Source organism: Pteropus alecto, unplaced genomic scaffold (genome assembly GCF_000325575.1).
Source record: "Pteropus alecto unplaced genomic scaffold, ASM32557v1 scaffold177, whole genome shotgun sequence".
Lineage (NCBI taxonomy): Eukaryota > Metazoa > Chordata > Mammalia > Chiroptera > Pteropodidae > Pteropus > Pteropus alecto.
Genome location: NW_006442207.1, coordinates 4,073,898 through 4,091,306, shown reverse-complemented (window position 1 = coordinate 4,091,306; position 17,409 = coordinate 4,073,898). Strand labels below are relative to the sequence as shown.

The 17,409-nt window shown below is 53.1% G+C and overlaps 1 protein-coding gene across 3 annotated transcripts in view; it reads right to left on the bottom strand.

Annotated features, from left to right (window-relative positions):
- Window positions 1–754: 754 nt before the first annotated feature.
- Window positions 755–17,409, bottom strand: part of AFAP1L2 (actin filament associated protein 1 like 2) — a 36,061-nt gene continuing 19,406 nt past the window's right edge. For 2 of the 3 annotated variants that reach the window (XM_025039190.1, XM_025039189.1), the window contains 14 exons: window positions 16,187–16,392; window positions 14,805–14,984; window positions 12,460–12,549; window positions 10,965–11,049; window positions 10,321–10,425; window positions 7,758–7,969; window positions 5,813–5,958; window positions 4,893–5,004; window positions 4,081–4,317; window positions 3,831–3,996; window positions 3,393–3,548; window positions 2,654–2,847; window positions 2,419–2,535; window positions 755–1,625 (listed from right to left, as the gene is read on the bottom strand). In XM_025039190.1, coding sequence (XP_024894958.1) covers window positions 1,599–1,625; window positions 2,419–2,535; window positions 2,654–2,847; window positions 3,393–3,548; window positions 3,831–3,996; window positions 4,081–4,317; window positions 4,893–5,004; window positions 5,813–5,958; window positions 7,758–7,969; window positions 10,321–10,425; window positions 10,965–11,049; window positions 12,460–12,549; window positions 14,805–14,984; window positions 16,187–16,392 — 2,033 coding nt within the window. In that variant the 3' untranslated portion in view covers window positions 755–1,598. Of the gene's footprint in view, window positions 1,626–2,418; window positions 2,536–2,653; window positions 2,848–3,392; window positions 3,549–3,830; window positions 3,997–4,080; window positions 4,318–4,892; window positions 5,005–5,812; window positions 5,959–7,757; window positions 7,970–10,320; window positions 10,480–10,964; window positions 11,050–12,459; window positions 12,550–14,804; window positions 14,985–16,186; window positions 16,393–17,409 lie in introns of all 3 variants that reach the window. The other variant, XM_025039188.1, reaches the window with a different exon arrangement.

Below are 17,409 nucleotides of genomic sequence, written 5' to 3'. Positions count from 1 at the left end.
TTAATCTGTTTATGTGATAAATTATTTATTAGTATATTTTCAATTATTGAACCACCTTGATTCCTTGGATAAACGATCTGCTCATGACCCATGATTCTTCAAGCATTGCATAAATGTGCTTATTTTAAAAATGACAAGCCCAAATCTGGCTCATTGAAAAGACTAGGACAACCTCGGGCCATATCGAAGGCAGAACTGAAAAGGAAGCCTTAAGTACTGATATTGACAAAAGTTTTTAAATTACAAGAAAATGCTGTGAGGATCATTTGAGGAATACATATTTTCAATTTTATAAAGCCAGCCTGGCTCTGATACCAAAAATCCAACCCATATTGCAAAGGAAAAACCAAATCTCATTATTGGACATGCATGCAAAAAATCTTAAAAATACTGGCAAATTTTGTCACTTTTAAAATAAGCATATTTATGCTAGGAACTTTAGTACTTAGGCCACCTTCTAAGTATTTGATATGTTTTTTTCTTCCAAGAATTATTTAGACGTATATTTAACGTCTAGGATTTTCAGTAACTTATGTGACCAGTTTGTGCAGGTGTTTCCTGTGTGACAATGTGATACACTGTTGATACGAGGAGGCTTAACATCTCCTAAGATCTCACCTCCTAGCTCTACCAGTTTTTACTGCACTTATATTGAAGTTCAGTGTGTAAATAACCGAGACGTTTCCCCCATTGAGGTCAGGTCCGCCAGGCCCCCTGCCCAAGTCATTCCATGAAATATAAGCAAAACCCAAAAGACAATTAACATTTTATTTTTTAAAAAATCTAACACCACTTGGTGTCCCTTTTTACCAAGTGTTTATGACAAAGGAAATAAATGCCCTGGGATTAGAAAGACAATAAGAAATCAAAAGACCTTTAGTTCTCAGGAAGCAGTGTTAGGGAACCGATTCAGAAACCCCAGAAACGAGGCAGAGATGATAGATAAAATGTTAAAACCTGTGTTAGAGCACAATGCCCTTAGAAGGACAGTACTGCCAATTTTGAGACGGAGCCCGCGCAAAACAAAGTTCGCTACTTTTTTTGTTGGAAGGGGCCTGAACATTAAACACGACTTCACAAACAGACAAAGAGAGCATTAAATAACTCTTCCCTTAAAAATGGTGTGGCCACAGGACTGAATCTGTAAACACAAGGTAATCTTTTTTTTTTTTTTTTTCCTACAGTAATGTAAAGTCAGTTAAATCTCAAAAGACACTTTTGCTGGTCTAAATTACAGGATTTTAAACATTTAAAAAATATATAATACAGCGTCCCTTTAAAAAGTCCTTAATTTCTTGGGGACAGTGCCTCAGCTTGGTCCCAAATATTTTCTCCTGTTACCATTTCTCAAAAAGCACACGCCGTGGATAGTTTTGCACAGGTGGTATCAGTGCTATTTAAAATCACTACTTTGTTGTACTTTCTTTGGCTCTGAAAGGGACAGAGCCTCCACTGAGCCGAAGCTCTGCTTTCTGAGTACCCCAGTCCTCGCTCTTTCTTCCAGACTGACTCACCCTTTCCCAGAGTTGCTGACGAATGAAGCAGGACGGTCACCAAGGTCCATGTTGACAGGAGAGTCTTCAGGTGAAGCCTGTTTCCTAACTTGTTCCTTTCTTCTCCCATTCCTAGGGCGCCAAATACCAGCACCCCCCGCGAAAAAGGAAGAAAGTTATTCTCCATGTGCACAGAAACAGGAGTACAGAGAGCAGTTATGTTTCAACCCCTGTGTGTTTGGTCACTGTTTGGGGGACCTATTGAGAGATTTTTGAGGCTGTGGCAAAGTAGAGTGTTCTAATTTGTGATGTCGGGCATGGCAGGGAGGGAGCAGTGACGCCCGTGGATTTAATAGTTAGTGGTGCAGATACCTTGAAATGTTTCCAGCAGGTAGGCAGGATATAAATTAAGGAGCAGAGTTTGCCAAAAACAAGGCAGCTCTACGCAGTGTTCTTTACTGTACAAACAATCAAAGGATTAATAACCCTTTTTGTCTAGCCCACAGGGGAGAGCCCTCTAATGGCATCCATGCCTCATTTACACCTTCCACCCCCAGCTGGCTGGGCAGCTTCAGGCAAATCACGCCACTTTTCGGAATGTGTCTAAGTTTTTATGGCAGGAGTCCTTTAGAATCATTGACTTTTTGATTTGAAAACTGTCTATTTGGCTGTGAACTGTAGTTGTGCCCCTGGAATTAAGTGGTGGGTAGTTCAGGTGTCCTCAGGCACTTGTTCTTACTGTTCCTTAGTAAGAACACGTGAACCAAGAGCCAAAGACCGAGCAAAGGTACAGTGAGGCGAGGCCTTTTTTTTTAGTGGCGCCCAAAGCAGGAAAACGCCACTTGGTTCGGAGGAGGGGCCCCAACGTGGTGACAGTTCTGCTGTTCAGTGGTGGCCCTGAAGGAGGCCTGGAGTGACTGCTTACCTTGGCTTTCTGGAGGACGGTGCCTTTGCCTGTGACCATGACGGAGAGAGGCCTGTTCTTGAGTGCTGTAGCAGAGTTGACCGGGGTACAGTCTGGGGTGGGGGCAGCAGCTTTGGGCTGTGGTGACGAGAGCAAGGCCTGAGCCAGGGGTAGGGAGACATGACCCAACTCCCCCCGACCTTGGTCCAGCAGGCCCCACCAGCAGCTCGGGGGGACCGGGGCATGCGGCACTCACTCGGGGGCTCACGTTCTCCAGGTGGGTGGTGTCCACGGCGGTGCCCAGCGTCACGGGCCCAGCCTCGGCCTTCTTCAGGTTGCCCTTCACCTCCATGATGTTGAGCTCGAGGTCCACCCGTCTGCCCTCCTCGATCTTACACTCCTCGTCAATTTCCTTCAGCTTCTGCTCCATGCTGGCCAGGACGCCCTTGTCTGGAATGAGAATTAAGCTGGCTGCAGCCAAGGCCAGGAAAGGTCTTGTTAAAGACAAGTTGCTAGGAAATGGCTGGAAAAGAATCTAGAGGGACTCAGATTTTTTCTTGCAAGTGTCTGAAGCTTTTGTTCACATTAAAGAAATGAAGGCTGGAAACTGAAGATGATGCAGGACAGGTGTGGTTCATGCAGGAAAGATGACATGGGAAAAGGTGTTGGCGCTACAACAGATGAACCAAGGGACATACATTTAAGTGCAAATAAAATATTTAAGGTGGAAACAATTTTTAGAGATGCCCTCCTCTAACCAGCTTTTAAACTAAGTCCTGGTCCTATTGACAACAGGTCAGAGGGTCTCTCTGCACAGGACAGTGACCTTTGAGGACACAATGGGGAGAGGACTTTAAGCGGGAGCATCCACCTGTTCCCAAAGATTGGCAGGGCTGCAAGTCAGGTGCATGGATCCCGACTCTTCTGCCAGCCAGCCCCCGCCCACACGTCCCCTGGGCTGAAGGCGCACCCCACCCGCCCTGGGAGGCCCCTACCCGTGCATTTTAACAGGGTCTCTTTCAGCTCCCGCTTCTCCTTCCGAAGCTGAGCCAGGTGAGCCCGGATCTCCTCCTTCTGCTTCTCCAGCCTCTCCTTCTCCTCTGTGTACCGCTTCACCTCGGCTTCCGTCCTATTCTTGCCAAGTTTGATCTCTGCAAACCCAGAGACGGGAACCCCCAGGTTATTAGCCAGGCGGGGACGTGAGGGCTGTCTCCATCCCACTGCGCAGGCGCAGACGGAACCTGGGGCTCTGACAGACCAGAGCTGGACACCAGGACAGAAAGGAAACTCGGCCCACGCCTTCATCACTGATTGACCTTGGGCCCAGTCCCCTCACCTCTCTGAACCTCTGTTTCTTCATCGGAAAGGGAACGGATTGGGCTAACTTCTCTGAGCCATTTCCAAAACATCAGACTCTTATTTAGCACAGGTACCTGCAGAGGTCACCCGCAACCTGTCCTTCACAGGTGTGCTGGCCCCCGCTGGGGTTACAGCCACGACGTCAGGACAGCTTGGTGGGAAGGAGATTTTCTGTTGTTCAGTCTGGATTTTGACTGTTGCAATTCTCGGGGAAGGCTCCAGACTCTCCTGCTGCACTGGCTATGGGACAAAGCAAACATGACTCAGCTGGCCACGGGGCCTGGGCAGGTGGGGCTGGCTCACCTGCGGGCGGCTGGCCTGTACCTGAAACTCCGGGGTCTCTGCAGACTTGATGAGGGGCTCGTCTGGGGCCAGGCCCACGTCTGCAGGGAGGGCCTCGGCTGGAGGGTCCAGGTGGGGTGGTGTGGGGGAGCGCGCCTGGACCTGGGTGCTGCCTGGGCTGTGCAGGAAAGACTTGACGGGTGTGAGGTCCAGATACACACGGTCAGGGTCGGACTCAGCTAGAGCATCTGTGGGAGGCGTGGCTTCCTCGGGGTCCACCTGCAGAGGAGAGTCAGGTGGCTTTCACCATCGCCTCTGCTCCCTGGGCTGTAGAGGCGCCACCTGCCTTGCCGCAGAGCTCCTGTCACCTCCCTGTGCTGCAGTGGGCAGGGACCTTCCCCTGGGGACACCTCCTATTGAGCAGGGGTTAGGTCAGGGTTCGAGTCTGGGATTTGCCTTTCAAGAGGTGGGAGACCCAGGACAGAGGACTAACTTTCCTGAACCTTATTTCCTCCTCTGTAAGAGGGTAGTCGTACCTCCCTGTAAGGTGGTTAGGATGAAGGGAGCTAATCCACAGCAGCCCTTAGCACCGCACCGAGTCCCATGTCTCATAAATGGAACCCACTTCCAGCAGGAGGATTCCAGCTCCACTATCAGTTTGGTCCTCAAAGGCTAATGGTGTCCTCGTTGCCAATCCCAACAGCACGTCCCAGTACAAAAGATAACCTGCCTGCACCGGTGGCCCTGCAGGTGACTTGGAATGCACTCGTCTTAGGGACAATCTAAGCTGGCACTGAGGTTTGGCAGGAGGAGGACTGGACAGCCCCAGGCCACTGCCCCACTGGCGTCCTTACTGTGGCCGTCAGCTCTGACATCTCCACGTCGTCATACAGCAGCTCCTGGCACCCCTGGCTGGGCAGGCCGTCAATGTAAGTGTTCGGCTCTGAGAACTTTCTCTGCATCAGTCTGGAAGACACAGGAGATTCGGGGCTGGGTGTCAAAGCCACCCAGTCTCCAAGGATTCATGATGACAAGAGGTGCAGTGGGAGACCCGGTGTCCAGCTCCAGCCTCATTTTAGCACAAACTCATTAAGCTCCCCCTTCTCCTCCTAGGGCCTTCCTATTAGAACCCTCGGCTCCAAATTGCCAGAAAAACACATTTCCCTTGCCCCGCCCCCTCCTCGGCATCCTCTCGTCACCTGATTCCCTTTTAGAATTCCGACAACAAAATCCTCTCTCGTTTCATCTTCATAATACACTTGGGGCAGTGCAGACCTGAGACTTTCCCCATTTTGTACATAAGAGATTCTGTTTCATGGGCTTGGCCGGCTTCCAACAGGGCTCCTCAGCCACACAACCCAGCGCTTCTCCCTGAGTGCGCCCCAGTGTGCTCATCCGGAAAGCGGAGAGAGCACCTGCTCTTTCCAGGGTGTGCTGGGGACCCAGAGAGGAATCGCAGGAAGGTACTGAATCAGCATTAAAGGGGTGGGGGGTCGGGAAACGTGCCGACGTAGCCACGAGGATCTGGGGAGCATCTAATCCAAGCCGAGGATGCTGCAGCTCCCGTGGCCGGAGGCCTGGCTCCGTTCCCAGGCTGGCCTCCCTCGGGGCAGCTCCCTGGCCCTGGTCTTCCTGCTGCCGGGAGGACAGGGCTGGCCGACCCTGACTTCTCAGCAGCCACCCTGCTCGAACGGCCATAGAGGCCAGTCTGGGCCTGGAGTGGAGAAGCACAACTAAGACAGGGAAGGGAGAAGACAGAGGCCCTGAGACTCACAGCAGAGAGGTTTTGGCTGCACTCACGATACAGGAAACCCGATCTGCATCCACATAGTCATAGGTGAATTCTTCTGGGTCTGTCTTGGAGCCCGACTCGGAGAGCAGGAGGCCTAGCCAGTGGCCCATTTCCTCGGAAGACTTGGCCTAGGAGGAGGCAGAGAGGGACATGAGCAGGTCTGGAGCATGCCCAGACCCCCACTGGCTGGGCACAGCACCCCTGCCCCTATGCTCACCCTGGGCAAGGCCTCAGAGAGAGCCTGGGGCCATGCTCCTTCATGTTCACCGGTATTTCCCATCCCACGGGGACCCCAAATAACATTTTCTGCCACTAGTGATACCTTGACGCGACCTCATGATGCCCAGCACCTTCGTCCCAAGCATGACGTGATTTACGTACATGTATTTCTAGAAGGCTAATGGACTGGGAGAGAACTGTTAAAATTTTATGTATTTTAGGTTGATACCTCTATTTTTTGAACTGTCACCGTGTATTACCCCAATCCAAACATACAAGACTACCTGGATCCCCTAAGATGTAACGAAATTCAAATTTATTTTTGTTTATGGTTCCGATAGTCAAGATGGCTTAAACAGCTTATATGAGGTCAACTATCTCTGCCAAATCATGAACTAAATCCCAGGGAAACCGGTCCTTAGGTTTTTTCCAGGGGACAATGAATTCTAAACAAATACATATAGTGGGTATTTCTATTGGAATGCCAATCCAATGTTGTTTCTTGCCATTAGAATGAGAAAAAACTGGGAATTCTATAAATACTACATGTTTACTTTCATGAGGAAAAACAGCTACCACTTGGGCACTACACAACACAGCTCTGCACCTTCCTGCTACGTTCTCTGCACCAAGGAGGCAGCTGCGAGCCGAGTGACATTTAGCTGGTTTCCTTTTCCCATTCATTTTCAGGCAGGTTTCTCCATAGAGCTTTTCCCAGGCATCACCGAATTCCCGCTTAGCACCGTCTCTGCCCTGGGCCACTGTTACGGCTTATTAGCAGGTCTCATTTTGGCCCCTGTCCCCCACCCTCCATCTGTTCCCCATTCAACAGACAGAGGAGGCATCTCAAAACCCGAATCTGAGCATGCCAGCGCCCCCCGAAACCCTTCGGTGTCTCTCATGTGGTCCCGCCCTGACCCCAGCACGATGGTTTTCACTCATACCCACCACTTTTCAGCAACTGTTATTAAGTAACTGGGTAATTAATTGAATAACAACATCTCACTCTCACACTAGAATGTAAGTTCCATGAGGACAGGGAGCATCTCTGTCTTGTTCACATATTGTACTGAGTAGAGAATAGGTATTAGTCTAAACTTGTCAACTCGTCTGAGAAGCAACCGGTATGTGGATCTTTTAGCCACCAGAGGGCAGCATTGAAACAAAATTTGGATGAAGACCCCAGGATCCAGGACTAGATGAACAGGAGTGAACTGGGAAGTCTGTGCTTCTGTGCGTGTGAAAAACCCTGGCTGAGGCCCACCCAGCTCAGTGCAAGGCATTATGTCACCTCTTATTTTGTAAGTGTGACATTACATCAAACAGAGGGCGGGGAGTGGGAAAAATGTATCATAAACCTGATTCTTCCCCCCAGATAAGCCTTAACAGTCGTCATTTTCATGTACTAGGCTCCATCTGGTGATACACAAACTAAATCAAACCCACTGTGAGTCCCCAGGTTTTTCCAGCAGCTCAGGAGTTATAAATACTCCTCTTGCCCTAAGTGCAGGAAGTAACTCATTGTCCACTCCTTTAACACAACCACCCTGAGGTCAGAAAGGGAATGGAAAATTTTAAAAAATGCAAACAATCTCAGGCAAAGGAAACAAAAATAAGGCACAACTTCACTGAATCTCCACGACTTGCAGCAAACCGCCTCAACCTCCCCGCCCAGGCCGCCCCTGCCTACCCCACGGGCCAGCAGTACCTCAAGCTTGGCCAGCTCCTCGCCATTGTGGAGGATACGGAAGCTGTAGAGGTGGTCCGGGCTTGGGTCTGGGACCACCTCACAGCCCACCAGGCTGAGGGGCTGCTGGGCCACCTTGCTGCGGTTCCGGTCCTGGTAAAAGTGCAGGTGACTGTCCCTGACGGAGCACCAGCGTGACTTCCACTGGCTGTTCACCAGCACGTTCAGGTAACCTGCAGGAGAGGAGGAGGCTGCAGGAGGGCAGGGGTGGCTGAGGGGTGTCCAGGCTGCCACCACCTCCGGGCCTCCCAGGGTTCCAAGACTGGTCAGGCTTTGCCCGAGAAGTTTTATGAGCTCGGGCTGTGAATCTCAGTGTGTTTTTCCCCCTCCTTTGTGTTAGCAGCTAGACCTTTTGAAGGTGGGCAGCACAGCTCTACTAGTATTTGCAAATGGTGTGTCTAGAAGAAAAGTGTGTTGCATCTTGGACTGGGCCAGGCCGCTATGCAAGTGTGCAGGGCAGTGGGATCCCCCAGCCCAGGACTCATCTCCAGGGCACTAAGCGTCTGGCCAGCAGCAGCCCTCTGCCTGCCTCCAGTCACTCAGGCCATGTGCAGGAGGCTCGCCCCAGCCAGGGTCTCCTCGCTGCAGGTGTGATCCCTCTGCCTCGACGGCCTTAGTTTCCCAGCTTGCGCGACCGCCTTGCCATCCCTGGGTCACTCGGTCTCAGCCTGCAAAGTCCTCCTCCCCCTCACCAACTCCTTCTCATCCTTCCAGATGCGGCTGGCCTTGGCCCTCCCCGGGTCCTGCACGCTCTGCTCTGCCTGCCTTCAGGACACTTGGATTCAGAACAGTGAGACCCTTTGCTTCCACGTCAGCCTCCAATGGACAGTTTCTCACGGCAGGAACTTGCCATGCTCGTCTTCGTCACCCAGGGTCTACCCCCGGGGCCTCTCCAGCAGGGAGCCCCTCTCTCTCCTGGCATGCAGAGGCAGCCGGCAGCCACCATGCAGTCCTTTACTATTCTCAAATGGTTGCAAGCAGAGGACAAGCTTCTCACCACCCCCAAGGGAAAAAAAAGTTAGATGAACATTTAGGGACCTGACACCATGTGCCAAGCACAGCCTTATCCTTGGGGCTGCAAAGATGAGTAAAATCCAGTCTTTAGGGTGCTTTGCACGCTCCGGAGTGCTGTTCTCCATCCCAGGGGCACTGGCTTCCAAAGCAGATGCCTCCTCCACCATAAGGACATGGCGGCTACTTGGAACCTTAGCCGGAATGAACTAGACTTGTACAGTAGGGTCAAAGTGAATGGCCACCTTCCTACCCAGCCAGTGCTGGCCACACAGCAGGGATCATGAATTGTGGGGATCGTGAATTTCTCAGAGCCATGTTAATATCACAAGGTAGCAAAGGGGAAGAATTTGAGCCCAGGACCTAGGACCTCTGGCTCATTTGGGCAGATGCCCCACTCACCCATCACAAGAACTGTGGACCAAAAAGAACTCTGGGTGAGGAGGGGTGGGAGCTCGGATGCTGAATCTCGGGAAGGAGAGCCCTTGTGTTCTCTCTGGCCCCTCCCCAGCCACAGGGGGCAGGAGCATGGTTCATTGCTGAATAACATCCAGCCACAACTCCCAAAGTGACTCATCGTAACCAGGCTCTGATGCCTCAAAGCCACAGGGACCGGCAGAGCCAGGCCATTAGCCAGTGCCTGGCTGGAGAAGCAGAAGGCCCAAAGGTGAGGCCTTTTCTGCCACTTTCCCATTCCGCCCCACCCCCCAGCCACCTGGCCAGCTTCAAAACGCAGAACAAACTGGGACTCAGGACGAAAGCCCGGGCTGCGGCATGGGATGCATGAGGAAGAGGAAAGGGCCCAAAGGTGGACAGCAACAGCCTGCAGGGCATGCAATGATGGGCGCCACCCCAGGGCATTTTCTGGGAAAGGTGTCTCTCCTGGCCTTGGTTTCCTCAAGGCTGAGGGAGGGCAGCAGAGGTGACCTGTAAGAGCCTCCCAGCACCTACACACACCCTCTGTCCCAGCAACATGGGTTTTGGGGGCCCCTTAATGCATCTCTCCAGGGCCCATCTCCCGCCCATGGGTGCCACCCCAGCCCAACTAGCTCCTGTGTGTCCTTCAAGGCTCAGGTCCAGGAAGCCATCTCTGCCCCCGAGTCCTTACAGCTGCTGAGGCGGCAGGTGTGTGTTCACGGGCATAAAGCTATCATCCCTCTTAAGCTTTACGCTCTTAGGACTGTGTCCTCCCTCTGCTCGTCCCCGTCACTGACACTGTGCCTGCCATGCCCTATAAACAATGATCGAATGAACAGACTTTTAAAGACCATCAGGAGAACAGCCATCAATTACCCTTCACTTCCACAAAAGATCTTGCATTGCAGCGAGAGTCTGGTTAGACCTGAGAACCACCTGCAGTGAAGATAAACTATGGGCGACAAGCTCACCATCCGTGAAGACGTTTAAAGTGAGCCCTAAAAGCCCTGCCTTCATCAGCTGAGCAGCTGTCCTGGAGACAGGCTCCAGCCCAGTGGACAAGCCCTCTGGTCCAGAAGGTGGCTAAGATTCTTACTGGATGTCTCGAGGGACCTCTCTGGAGGCTCCAGCGAGGTCGATTTCTTCCTGCCCAGGTTCATCAGGTTGCTCAGCTTGAGGCCGGCAGAACACTTCTTCTTGACTGTCAAGACGAGAGAGAAAGCCACGAGCACAGCCCACAGCTTGGCAACACGCCCTTACGAAGGGTAGAGAAAATAACAGACCCTTCCCACACCTGCCCCTCCCTGCACACGCACACATGCACGCACACACACGTGCACACACAGATACACGCCTGCTCCCCAAACCGGGGTCCACAGGCCAGAGTCAGGTGTCTCTAGCATCGCACGCTCGAGTGGCACATCAGCTTCTCTCATGCAATGTGTCAGCGCTTGAGCATCTTTACAGACTGACTGTATTTGGCTCAGAGAGATTTGAAATTGTTAGCAAATAAGAGATGAGAGAATATTCTACCCCTGGCAACTCATGAAACTTAAATTTGGCCGCCTCTCCCGTTTTCCTGGATCTGTCAGCTGTAATATTCCCAAGGAGTTTATAAATTGGAAGCATGTTGGAGGCGGCTGTTCAAACCCATCAGGGTGGAGCCAGACAGCTGAACCTCACGGCCTGGGATCCTGTCCCCCCTCCCCATCCTAGGCCAAAGGCCATAAGCACTGGTACCATCTTTCGTCTCTGGGACCTCAGGATGGCCATCGACAGAGCTGCCATACTCTGAGGCGAACAGGTACTTCTCAGTTAAATCTGGCTGTGGAAGAGAGAGAGAGAGACAGTGGGTGATCTTATCTGGAAATGGTTACCTCGGAGACCACAATTTAAGAGAAAATAATAGATTACTCTTGAATGTAGGGGTCGCCCTGGAGCCCAGGTCACTGGTGGGACACTGGCTGGGCTTCCCTCCGGGGCTCCCTGGAGGACCTGCCTTCCTCCTCCCTTCCTGAGGCGCCCTGCCCTGTCCCAGAGCACCTTCGCCTCGTGTACAAGTTCTCGAAACGGCTGCTCAGCCTGATATGACAGCAGCTCTGCAGCCAGTGGGGAGGGCAGGTAGCCAGCCCCGGGGGTGGCCTTAGAGTCGGCGTCCGAACTGAAGCTCATGTCAAGCTGGGAACCACCCACACAAACCAGGGGCACAAAGATACGTTTTGAGAATCGACTGAAACATTCTCCAGCTCTCGAAACCCTGCTCTGCGTGTGTGTAAAACAGGGATAACAGCCCGTCTGCAGAGTCCCTATCGGAGGGGAGCGGCTGCTGCCGTTCGAGTATGAAGCCCTCGGACGTTTCCAATCAAGCTTCTTCTAGAAGCACTTACTGCAGACCTCTGGAAAACAAGCTGGGGGACTCCCAACCAACAGGGCTGGCCTTAGGTGGGACCAAGGACTGACGTCCTTGGCCAGGGAACACTGCATGCAGGTCTTCAGGGAAAGCTGCTGATTCTCACCCCAACGTGATGGAAACCCAAGCTGACTGATTTTTGTTTCTTGTCGACCAAGGAATGAGGGAGACAACTAAGACAGGCCCCTCTAAAAGGGCTGTCCGTATTTCTACACGGGGGATGGCCCGTGCCTTCCCAAAGAACAGAGGCCGTCATTCCTGCCCAAGCCCTCTGCGTACCCTCTACAGGACCCTGAGATCAAACAGTGACCCCTCTGGCTGCTCTGTGCATCCCAGGCTTCAGGGCATCTGCCTGCAGATACTCGGGGACATGGTATGTGACCCTGCATGTGAGGTCATCCGCTCGGGCAGCCCCCAGCCCTACTTTCTTGACTCTGATCCTTCACCAGAGGCCCCGCAGTTCCCTGCAAATGAGCACTGGAGCCGTCCGGCCGGGGTCAACATCGAGACAGCTTCCCCAACTCTGGGAATGAGTGGGAAGAAAGAGCCTGGAACAGTAAATCTCCCTGCCGAAGAATGGAAGACAGAGTGACTTTGTCCCGATCAAGCGTTTCCCCCGCCCCTTGCCCAAGCAAAAAGATATTTCAGATCCGCATCGGCTCCATCAGTTTCCTGCCAAGCTGAAGGGACCGCCTTATCCAAGCATTGCGCGTTGCTTACTAACTGGGCTGGAACGCAAAAGCCAAAGATCCTGATTTTATACGTTTCATTTTTATGGAGTAAACATGGAATTGGACTCGCCTTCCAGGCAGAGTAGAGCCTTACCTTCTGACAGTTCAGGCGCTGGGCTTCTGGGGTGGACTGGTTTCCCTCGGATGCTCCTTCTGAGGGCAGGCCGCTCACCTCCTGGATGACCTGAAGGAAGAAGGCGGCTGTCAGCAGAGGCCCAGGCCCCTGAGGCCTGCCTGGCCTGCACCCACACCACACTGAAGCTGGAGCCCCTCAAGGTCACGACAGAGTAGATAGAGGTAAGAGAGAAGACGCATGATTTCCCAAGAACAAAGAGCCACCCCACCCCCAATAGCAGGCCCACATGTGGCCTCAGGACCCAGCTGTGTGGGCTGTGATGGGGGTGGGGCTTGTTCCTCTCTCCTGCAGGCCCCATATGTTCTGGGTGTGGGCAAGTGGAGACTTTTACAACAAAGTCCAAAGATGGCCAGAGCAGCCATCCCTCAGCTCTGCAGCCCTAGGCTAGGGGCACGCAGGTCAGAGGTGGCACTGGCCACACCAAGCAGCACCCCTGCTCTGAGCCGGGGGCCACATGGGGGATTCCCAGAGGATAAGGGCCCAAGGCAGCCACAATCACACTGCCCAGCCGGAAGCGCTTTGGAGATATGGACTCAGCAAGAGTGATTTCAAAGACCCTCCTTTTTCAGTCTCCGCCGAGAGCCGTTTACGAAAAGGGGTTAAAATCAGAAAAGCTAAAGAATGAAAGGAAGAATAGCTCTGGAGACGGGGAGAGGTAAGGCATTTCTCACTCCTGAGACAGACCTTGGGCCTGACTGAGCCTCAGCCACCACATGTGTAAGATGGGACAACACCTGTGCCATGGCCGCTGTGAGGACTCATCCCAACGCGTTCATTAGCATCCTTACTGGCTGGGGCCTAGATACACGGAAGCACGCGAGGCCGAGCGTCCAGGCTCGAGGGCGTGGCGTTTCCACTTCTCTGCAAGAGTTCTGCCTTGTGCCTGCCGTTCCTGGGACTCTTGTTCCAAACTCAACGTCTCCTATTTACTGTCATATATCTGTCCAACTCTGAAGGCACAGGTATGACTATGCAGAGTTGAGACACAGAGGCCCAGGGCAGGTAGGTAGATGCGTCTGGTTCAGAGCCCATTGGACAGGCTAACCGGTCCCACCCGAGTGCAAGCGTGTGCAGTCTCTCAAGAGCCGGGTGCTTCCGGCCAAGTCTGCCTCTGCACTCACCTGAGCAGGAAGGAAAGGGCCCGTGAAGGCCAATAGAGAGGGCGTGTCTTTTCAAAGTGTTCTTGTCTTTAAACCACCACCAAGACTGAGGGTGGGGAGGAGAGAGGTCTGAGAAAGAGGGCGTGCGTTGGAGAGGGAGGCTGGGCGTCAGGGGAAGGGCAGGTGGGTCTGGGCAGTCAGGGGAGCGACACTGGGCGCTGGGAGCTGGTGCGGTGCGCGTGCACGTATGTAAGTATTTGTGTGCGCATGCATGTGAGTGCATGATATCTGTGTGTGTGTACAGATGGGTGCGGTGCGCGTGCACGTATGTAAGTATTTGTGCGCGCGTGCATGTGAGTGCATATCTGTGTGTGTGTACAGACGGCGGTGGAGGGCGGATATAATGCTCCTGAATGGAAATGCATCGACGTGGCAGAGACGCAGAAAGGAGGGAAGGGGCCTCTGGCTCTCTCTGGCCTCACCAAGGGCCCTGCTAGGTCTGGAGATTCCTCTGCAACCGTGGGCATCTTCTTGACACAAATCTTACGCCTTCGGGAATCGTCAAGCCCGTCTTTAATACGGGGTGGCAGGGCCCTCCCAGGTGCTCCCTCATGCGGGCTACGTCACGGAAAGTGTAAGCAGAAGTGACCGTGTGCACTGGTGGTGACGGAACCCAGCCCTGGTCAGTTCTGGGCTTGAAACTCGATGCAGCCACTTGCCAGCTGGCCTTGATTGGTCACCTCCTCCCTGTTAGCCTTAAACTCCATTCCAAACGGGACATTAACAGCACCCAGCTTCCTGCAATGTGTGTTATACTTGCTAAAAGTGGGTTAAACTTGCTCAAAGTGCATGGCCCATGGTAAGTAACAAGTGGCAGTGACATCTATTCTTTTTTAATAAGGAGGTTGATGACGTATCATTAGAGGCCAGAAGATAAAACGATTTCAACTCGAACCCACGTCCAGGGCACTGAGAAGGACGCGGACCTGGCAGCAGAGTGCTGCGGTCCATTTCCCCAAGGCCGATTGCTACCACTCAGAACGCAGGAGGCCCTGGGACCTGGAACGAGCTAGACCTTTTACCCCGGACAACATCGATCCTTTTCGGGAAAAGCTGGGGAGCCAGAACTGCAGGGGTCCCAGGAGGCCCTGTGGGGAGCAGGCCCGTTTCCCCAGCACCCGACCCCCCCGGGGGCTCCCTCACCCTGAGCCACTGCTCGGCCTGGTCCTTGCTCTGCAGGCCCAGCACGATCACGTCGGCGTTCATCGGCGTGATCTTCAGCTTGTGTTCCTTCTTCCGCACTTGCTTCTCCTTGTGCACAACGCTGCTGCCCAGCAAGTTCACGTCCAGCTGAGGGCTGTGGTCCTTGGAGGATTTGTAGCACTGGAAGCAAAGAGACGAGGCACCGCTTCGCCAGGGGTGCCAAGCCCAGCCGGGGTCTGCGGAGGGAGGGGCTGCTGGGCGTGGCAGGACCCGCTGAGAGCTGGGCTGGGCCCCGCAGAGCCAGAGGCCAGACGCATAACCTCAAAACAAGGCAACTCCTGGTCTCGGCATCAGACAGGCAGGTCGTCTGCCTCTCCTTCAAGCTCACTTCTCACTGGCCCCGGGACCTGCTTATCTGAGCTGCTCTAACCTCACTGTGGGCCTGGCTGGTCCCTAAAATACGTCTCCTACAGGCACCACTCACATATCCGGGGTGGAACACGCTTGTCTCATTTCTCCGCCTCTGCGTTTCTCGCTCAGCTACCCCGGCAAGGGGTCCACAGGGGAAGAAGACTAAGCTTTTCATCTGCTTGGTTAGGAGGATGATATTGCTAGCAAAGCAAAGAAGGGATTTTCTTCCCCTACCAGAGAAAATACTGTGCCTCTCGGTCTCTCATTTGCAAAATGGGGGTCCTCGTGGGGCTGCAACGGGGTCACCCAACGGCGCATCTGCACGGAGCAGGGCACGTTGGGAGCAGTGAGGAAAGGGTGTTTGTATGATGCCACGGAACTTCAAATCACAACATAAAACTGTGAATTTTACTTTAAATAACAGGAAACAGGGCTCTGGTAATACCTTCTGATTTCTTCATGGGTCTTGTCTTATAATCAGTAATGCAAAATATTGTGACTTCTGAGAAAACACCTAATTTATGATTCTCATGCCACACAGACATGCAGTAGCCAGAACCAGGGCTAGGGGAGCCCTGACCTGGCAGCAGGCTCCACCCCCAATCTCCAGTGTCCTGGAAGCGGGGAAGAACAGGCCCTCAGACTGGGGACAAAAAGGTCCCTGGAAAAAATGTGGATGGGATGGGGGTGGGGGAGGGGTGGTCTGATGAAAACGACTAGACTTTTCTACCTCGGAAAAAGCGCATTCCTAGAAGATTGATCAGATTGTCTCATTACCTTTTTGACAATAAGAAATCATAAAATTCAAATTAAAAAAAAAGAAACAGCACACTCATGCATGCAAAATTCTATGTACGATTTCAAGTTAGAAAGTGATGAAAATCTGATATAAAGGAGTCTAACCACCTGATATTAGGGACCATCTCCTCCCCCCAAAAGAGAGAGAAGACCAGAACATGAGACCAACTGACCAGGAGTCTGGTGTCCTTGATGACGCAGAGCTGCTTGGCCCACTGCCCCAGCCACTTCTTGCGCCACAGGAAGGCGCAGATGCGGGTGTCACGCATCAGCTCGATGCTGGCCTCAGGGGAGGGCCACTGGTAGGGGGCCGACTTGCCTCTGCTGCCTTCCTCCTCATCGTAGGACTCATAGGAGCTGCTCACTGCCTCTCCATCCTCTGCAAGGAAGATGCGCTCGGTCACAGCCCCGCCAAGCAGGGGACATTCCTAAGCATGCGCGTTCGTTCAGGAGGGGGGACAACAGGCAGCAGGCAGGAGCAGCCACTGGCCCCCAGGCCACAACCCACCTGCCCCTCCAGGCTCTTGAACCAGCTCCAGAGCTGCCAACCACAGACCCAGGCAAATTTTCCGGCCCTCACCTCCGGACCTCTGGCCACAGACACAAACAACCTAAAACCAAGGGTTTCTCCCTTTCTCTCCTCAAATCCTGTCATCTCAGACTGCCCTGGACCATATGCTCAGACTGCCCTGGACCATATGCTCAGACCCCACTCAAGGCCTCTGTTTTCTCAGTTGAAAGATGAAGTGGATGGGTGAGGCTCTTTCTGGTTCTCCAGGCCTGGCGCTCTGTCATCTAAGGGGCCGGGAGGACGGGGTCACCATTTGAGCCAAGAGCTGGGCACGTGGCAAGCCTCCAAGAGCTGTCTGCCCGGCTGGACCCGCTCTGACCCGATTCTGTCCTGGAAGCAGGGAGGGGATATGGCACCTCAGAAACAAAAGGTAAAAGGAACCATGGCCAGAAATGGCTTTCTGGGGAAGGGGCCACCTTCCCATTCCCCCAGGCTCTCCTCATGGTCGCAATCTTTTCCAAAATCTACCTCATCCTGCACAGACTCTATTCTCTCTCTCTCCCCCACCGAACACCTCTCGGCACAAACTTAGTGCACAAGGGCGGACACGGACACGGACACACACACACACACACACACACACACACACACAATCAATCAATCAATCAATCAATCAATAAAGCCTGCAAAAGTGGGACGCAGAGAACTCAAGGTCTCTGGTCCAACCCTTGGCTCAGTACAGAAATCCTATGTGTTGTAACTTTGATGGCGCTCCATCCAGCCTCTGCTTGAATTCTCCATGGATGGGGAGCTCACTTCCTTCCAACTGCTCCCATTACTGGGCTGCTCTCACAGAGTGGGTCTACCATGGGCTTCCCTGTGACT